Here is a 7,034-nt window from a genome sequence, read left to right on the forward strand (position 1 = left end):
AACGTTTTTTCCTCACACAAAACAGGGAATAAACCTGCCCAAGTTCGTTATCCGGTACGCTGGTTGCTTGGCATCCGCTCCGCCCGGAAACACGGTAGACACCTATCCCTGCCATGCTCTATTTCCATTTCAGATACCTCTGTAAACTAGCCTACTGCCCTCGCCTTTGGTAAAAACCCATGCTAATATACAATATTTTACAAGACAAGCAGTGTTTCACGTACTTTTGCCACCTCCATCCCATAACTAGAACTATATAACCGATAGCAAATTTCAGGCGATAAAAATAGGCGCTTATACACAAAGAGAGTTTGCGCGTGCGCGGAGGGGTCCTCGAAGCTTTAAATAAACGGGCGGGGCGCTCCGCCCCTTCCTTTCCAGCGTCGGCTCGTGGAGGCTGTTAGGTAAGTTTGTGGACGAGGTTTATAAAAAGTTCTTTTGTTTTTCACGCACGCATGTGAGAAACGGGGGTAGGTGGTTTTGAAAGAACTGCGATTCACACTCGCCCTCATCTCACAATAATGTTTTTGGTTTTGTTTTAGCAACCCCGGGCGGGAGCGTTACCACCAACCATGGCCGAGGAAGGGTAAGTGTCCGCGAGGCAGGGTTCCCGGGGCTGAGGCGGCGGCATTAGGACGCGTGAGTGACCCCCCCGTCTTCGCCCCGCCTCTTGCCTTGTAGTCTCCTACGAGAGAGGGTGTGCGTGCAGGCCCCTGATTTCTACACGTGGCTGGGCCTAAGTAAATGTGCATGGCTGAACAGTAGCCATTGCAGGCCCGTTTTCAAAAGTTGGCTGTTACTTTTCTCACAAAAAGGTCACATGGCATCTTAAAAATAAACTTAAAATCTTGTAGACCAAAATCCACTTAAGCAAAATGCTTATAGAAAACTCTGTAGAACAGTTCCTATTTCCCTCTTTGCCCTGCAAACCCAGAGAAAACCCGATGATCATGGGACCTGGGTGGACAAAAAGCCACACAACTGGGGAGGGAGCAGACACATGGGGGACCAGCAGGGGTGTGGGGGAATAATTCCACCTAACTCATGGATGGCAGTTTTGATCTGTTTCCTCTCCTCTACCCAGTGCTATGCTTATTGCACATACTAGTTCCGTGATTTCTAGCACAACTTCTGTGTAACTATGTGCAGGATAAGGGTAGAATTGAAAAGTAGCATGAATGAAGTGATTGCTCCTACGTTTGTTTTTAATGGGTTGGGTTCTGCTTGACCTTGTCTTGTGCTAATGTACACAGTAACCAAAGACCCCATGCCTTTTTTATCCACATGGGTTCTACAATTCCCAGCATATCCTTTTGAGTAGTTTTCTCCCTCCTTTGCCAGCAGAAATGATGGTAGATAGGATCCAGCAGAGCAGGGTTAAATTCAATCAAAAATAAGAAAACTCACAAGTAGAAGCTCCTTTTTTTCCAGCAAGCTTCCTCTTTTCTTCCAGCAAGACCCTGAAAAGTCCACAGAAGTTGTGTTAGAAATCACGGAACCAGTAAGCTGGTTCAGGTAGCCAGCTCAGGTTGACTCTGCCTTCCATCCTTCTGAGGTTGGTAAAATGAATACCCAGCTTGCTGGGGGGAAAGTGTAGATGACTGGGGAAGGCAATTGCAAAGCACCCCGTTAAAAGTCTGCCATGAAAACATGAAAGCAGAGTCAAAAAAGACTGGTGCTTGCACAGGGACTACCTTTTTTTAACCACTGCACCATCCTCTCGTCTGAAGAAGTATGCATGCATATGAAAGCTTACATTCTGAATAAAACTTTGTTGGTCTTAAAGGTGCTACTTGACTCCTACTTTGTTCTTCTACCTTTAGAGCCAGTTTGGTGTAGGAGTCAAGTAGCACCTTTAAGACCAACAAAGTTTTATCCAGAATGTAAGCTTTTTTATATGCATGCATATTTTTTTCAGACGAGGGAATGGGGTACAGTGAGCAGAACTTGCATATAGCTGTTGGGTAGTGGTTAAGAATGTAAAGTAATACAACGTTAGGATCCAATGGCAAAGTAGTGTAATAAACAAGGTGAAAGATCATTTGGTCTGGATAGCATTTGTGGGAAACTTATAAAAGGTAATAAAAGTTGCCTGTTAATTGCTCTTGCTACAAGTCTAGGTAAAACAAAAGGACATGTATATCCTGGTGATGTTCTTGTCCACCTAATTTACTTTTTAACATGTAATGTACATTATAAACATTCTGTATGTTATAAACGTTCTAGTTTGCCATTTAAAAAAAGGTAAAGGTAGTCCCCTGTGCAAGCACCAGTCATTTCCGACTCTGGGGTGACATTGCTTTCACAACATTTTCACAGCAGACTTTTTATGGGGTGGTTTGCCATTGCCTTCCTCGGTCATCTACACTTCCCCCCCCGCAAGCTTGGAGAAACTTCGACTACAGGGTGACATGATAGAGGTTTACAAGATTATGCATGGGATGGAGAAAGTAGAGAAAGAAGTACAAATGATGATTAAAAACCCCAATATCATTGCTTACTCCCATAACAGCCCTACTAACAACACTAAACCTACCAATAACCCCCCTACTATACCTCACCACTTAGAAGTTTAGGTTAACCCACTTAAACCCGGGGCCTTCAAAGCCCCAAATAGGTCAACCACACATCTAACTTCTGAAGGCTTGTAAAACTTTATTATACATCTCCTGAATGCAACTCAAACACTTTAATTGAGCTAAAGCCTCACCAGGCTAAGGGCCTCGATCCCGTAACATCTTAGTTAACAACTAAATGCCTAAACCAGCGGGCCTCAGCCTATCCTTCTCCCGTCTAAAAAAACGGGAGAAGCCCCGGCACCTTTTCGGTGCTACAGCAAATTTGCACTTTGCTGCTCTCAGGGCCTGATATTAAGAGTCTCTGTCTGCAGGGCTACAACCCACCACCTAGCCTCGGCCACACTACCTGTGATCCTGACTCGTTGATTCTTCTGAGCTAACCACAAAGACATCAGCACCCTATATCTGCTATTCAGTGCATGAGCTGGCAAAGTAGGCACCGCCCTAAGCCTTTTAATCCACGCCGAACTAAGCCAGCCCGGCGCACTAATAGGGGACGATCAAATTTACAACGTTGTTGTAACAGCGCATGCATTTGTTATAATCATCTTTATAGTAATGCCCGTTATAATCGGGGGCTTCGGGAACTCACTTGTCCCATTAATACTAGGCGCCCCGACATGGCCTTCCCCTGAAGAACTCGTGGGCATTCAATGAAATTGCTGAGCAGTCAGGTTAAAACAGATAAAAGGAAATACTTCTTCACCCAAAGAGTGATTAACATGTGGAATTCACTGCCACAGGAGGTGGCGGCGGCTACAAGCATAGCCAGCTTTAAGAGGGGATTGGATAAAAATATGGAGCAGAGGTTCATCAGTGGCTATTAGCCACAGTACATACATATATATATATATATATATGTGTGTGTGTGTGTATGTATGTATGTATGTACGTGTGTGTGTGTATACACACACACACACACACATATATTGGCCACTGTGTGACACAGAGTGTTGGACTGGATGGGCCATTGGCCTGATCCAACATGGCTTCTCTTACGTTCTCATTTTACCAACCTCGGAAGGATAGAAGGCTGAGTCAACCTTGAGCTGGCTGCCTGAACCCAGCTATCGAACTCAGGTTGTTAGCAGAGAGTTCAGACTGCAGTACTGCAGCTTTACCACTCTGTGCCATGGGGCCATTACACAAAAAGAATACATTAAAATATAGTGAAAATGGGTTAAGTATCTGTAATGAAAGCATCCTGGTTTGGAAAGATTTCAGTCAAACTTCCAATTTATGTCCTTAAACTGATCTTAGGCAGATTGGAGTTGTTCCTCACCCCCACCCCCGCCACACACACACGCACACTTCTATTCCATAGTATAATCTTCATCATAATTGAATTCAAAGCTTCATCTGGGGGGAATTGTATCTTTGATGTTAGATGCTGCACCAGTAAGTGTCTTGTGAGTTTTAAGATGGTGTGGAGCTGGCCATTGTTAAGGCCAAAATAAGGAGGAAGTTTGTTTCAGCTAGGCTGATTTTCCCCCTTTCATTACCTAGCATTGCTGCTGGAGGTGTAATGGATGTTAACACCGCCCTTCAAGAAGTGCTTAAGACTGCACTTATCCATGATGGTTTAGCCCGTGGAATTCGTGAAGCTGCCAAAGCCTTAGACAAGTAAGTGGTAGTTGCAAATGGAGTATTGATATAGGTTTCTCCAGTTAGTACATGGAGTTTCCTCTTGAGGTAACTTCACCAGGGGAGAAGGGTATATAGTTGGCTTGTGTTCTTCCTTTTTAAAAATGTAATCTTTAAAGTAGAAGATTCTGCATTAACTTAAATATGATGTTTTTCCAACACATTTGGGTTGGGTGAGAAAATGCTGGTACAATATTGTTGGCAAGGTAAGAAGGATAGTCATACACTGTCTAAACAGGTTTATTGTTCCTAGTCTTGTTTGAATTTCTATGCTCAGCAAAATTAATTCTCAAGGCAAGTGTTTTTTCAAGAAACCCTTTCTAGAATATTGCCTAATAGTGGGGTTTGAATGATGACTATTTAAAAAATGTCGGATACCCCTTCACTCCTGTTATGAGTGAAAATAATAGTCTGACAAACCTATAAATGTAGGCCGGGCCTTTTTGTAGGGGGGGGAAAAAAAAATCCCTGCATGAACTCATTTGCATATTAGGCCACACCCTCTGACTTCACTAAAAGTGACATCACCCATTCAGTAGGTTACTTTTTACATATTGACAAAGAACAGTACAGTGCCGTCAGCTGCATTTCATGGATCTGTGTTCTCACACAGCCCAATGAGTGGCCTTGTTTCATTCCCCCCCCCCCCCCAACCACAGCCAGTGAGAGACGTGTGGCAGAGAAGGCAGCAGCGCAGGCCTAGTTTCTTCTGGGAGGGGGTGCTTGTGGGAGGCTCTGAGTCTTTCGCTTTCTTTGCAAGCCTTTTGGAGGCTGGAGGTGGCAGGATGGAGCATGTGGCTGCCTAGCGCCTTTTATCTGCTGGAGACGGTTTTTTGAGCTGGAGCCATGTTCCTGTGTGTTCCTGCTAAAAAAAACCCCTCTGAATGCAGGTTTTCTTGAATATAGTTAGATATTGTGATATGAGATTGGTTCTAAATAGTTGTTCTGAGGTTCCCCTTTGTTTTTAGTGGTAAAATTAAAAAAAAAAACTTGGTGTGAAATATTGCTGTCAAAGGCCTGTATTATTTTCAGTTCCACTTTAAAATGCAACATTATGGAAAATTTTCTAGTGTGATAATTGTATATCGTCTTAGGTCCTAAAAGGCAGTGGTTGTCATTGTTACTTGCATATAGATACTGAGGAAGGTGTGAAGTATGTTTTTGCCTTTTACATGAATGGTCTTCTTTGATACTGTTTTAGACGCCAAGCCCATCTTTGTGTTCTTGCATCCAACTGTGATGAGCCCATGTATGTCAAGCTTGTTGAAGCACTTTGTGCTGAACACCAAATCAATCTGATAAAGGTGAGTAAGAATAATGCATCTGCTTAAAATTATTAATTAAATAATTTCCTTCCTGGAAGGAAGGTTTGGTAAGAACATTTCGGTTACATTTAGCTGATTTCTTTGAGGCCAGAATTGATTCTTGCTAGCTTCTGTTACTACATATGCTGTACAGTGATGATAACTTGGCTCCCTCTACTGAGATTTGTGAGGAAAGCAACCATAACTGTTACCCAATATATCTGAGTGTACAGCTTTTTTCAGGTCTGTTATTTGTGTTACAGCAAGTGCATTTCTAATAGAATTCAAATGTCTTTTGCAGGTTGATGACAACAAGAAGCTGGGTGAGTGGGTAGGTCTCTGCAAGATCGACAGAGAAGGAAAACCCCGCAAAGTTGTGGGCTGCAGTTGTGTGGTTGTAAAAGTAAGTTTTTAGATCCCTTGTTCATAACTGATAATTGGCATGGAGTGGGGGTAATTCACTAGATGCTTTGTGATGTAGGCTAGAAATTAAGGGGGCAGTTAAGAGTAAACAGGGTGGTAAGATTTCAGAGTCAGATGCAGATGAGTGCTGACTAAAAAGAAATGGGTGGGACAGATGGCTGCATTAGGAGGTAGAGGAAGAAATGTAAATTGATTGTGTATTTGGATATTTCTCTTGTCTTAATGTTTTTCTAATACATATTGAAGCTTATGTTGCAAAGCTGCTGTTAACTAGGAAGTTCCTATTGTTTGTAATAGGACCAGTAATTGGCTTTCACATTACTGTTTAGCATACTTAAATTTTGCACTTAATTGCCAGCGATTTAAAATCTGCTTAACTTTTTAAGTGTTCTGCAGAAACAAAAAAAATATGCTGGCAACACTAAAGCCAGAGTACGAGCCTTGAAGACTTTGTAGTCATTAAGGTCCCCATAAATGGCTACATTATTGTGTTCTGGGTTTTAATTTTTTTTAGCATACATTGCCTTTTTGACCCTAGTTATTACTGTATGTATAGTTTGCCAGGCAATTTCCCTGGATCCCAGACAAAGTATCCAAATGTTTAAAAAGTTCCAATATTAATTTATCGTTTTGTTGTAGGACTATGGCAAAGAATCTCAGGCCAAAGATGTCATCGAAGAGTATTTCAAGTGCAAGAAATGAACGAATAAAATATTTTGAGCCTGACAGTGTTTGCTTTTTGCATCCTCTTTCATTGTACAGGTTGTTTCCTTTCAAAGTATTGGTCTTGGAAAGTCCTCTACACTATCTACCTTAAAGGTTTTTAAAAACAAAAAACCCTGTTTTCTGAAAGTGCTGAGGAGAAATTGAAAGTTCCACCAAGCTGAGTTTTTTTTAATGTGAAAGCTCTTGAAAATTGAATTAGGCTTGAATTAGAGAACCACATATTTAAGTGGATGTTTTTATTCTTGACTTCCAGCTATTTAAGGCAGAGGTGTCAAACTCATTTGTTATGAGGGCCAAATCTGATGTAAATGTCACTTTGTGGTCCAGGCCATGCATGCTGTAAAATATAACATGAGAA

At 42.0% G+C, this 7,034-nt stretch overlaps 1 protein-coding gene and 3 non-coding genes across 5 annotated transcripts; all 4 read left to right on the forward strand.

The window, feature by feature from the left end:
• RPS12 (ribosomal protein S12) lies at window positions 1-6,676 on the forward strand. 2 transcript variants are annotated; one of them, XM_060239558.1, is made up of 6 exons: window positions 1-404; window positions 543-586; window positions 4,086-4,202; window positions 5,425-5,527; window positions 5,829-5,930; window positions 6,590-6,676. In XM_060239558.1, the coding sequence occupies exons 2-6, from the start codon at window positions 573-575 to the stop codon at window positions 6,650-6,652; spliced, it is 399 nt and encodes a 132-aa protein (XP_060095541.1). In that variant the 5' UTR covers window positions 1-404; window positions 543-572; the 3' UTR covers window positions 6,653-6,676. The 2 variants fall into 2 exon arrangements, with proteins under 2 accessions (XP_060095541.1, XP_060095532.1); XM_060239549.1 differs by having other exon boundaries at window positions 400-586.
• LOC132589381 (small nucleolar RNA SNORD101) lies at window positions 4,567-4,643 on the forward strand. Its single transcript, XR_009556595.1, has one exon. It is a non-coding gene; the product is annotated as a small nucleolar RNA SNORD101 (small nucleolar RNA).
• LOC132589499 (small nucleolar RNA SNORD100) lies at window positions 5,673-5,761 on the forward strand. Its single transcript, XR_009556624.1, has one exon. It is a non-coding gene; the product is annotated as a small nucleolar RNA SNORD100 (small nucleolar RNA).
• LOC132589472 (small nucleolar RNA SNORA33) lies at window positions 6,302-6,436 on the forward strand. Its single transcript, XR_009556618.1, has one exon. It is a non-coding gene; the product is annotated as a small nucleolar RNA SNORA33 (small nucleolar RNA).
• Window positions 6,677-7,034: the final 358 nt, after the last annotated feature.

This window comes from Heteronotia binoei, chromosome 1 (assembly GCF_032191835.1).
Source record: "Heteronotia binoei isolate CCM8104 ecotype False Entrance Well chromosome 1, APGP_CSIRO_Hbin_v1, whole genome shotgun sequence".
NCBI lineage: Eukaryota > Metazoa > Chordata > Lepidosauria > Squamata > Gekkonidae > Heteronotia > Heteronotia binoei.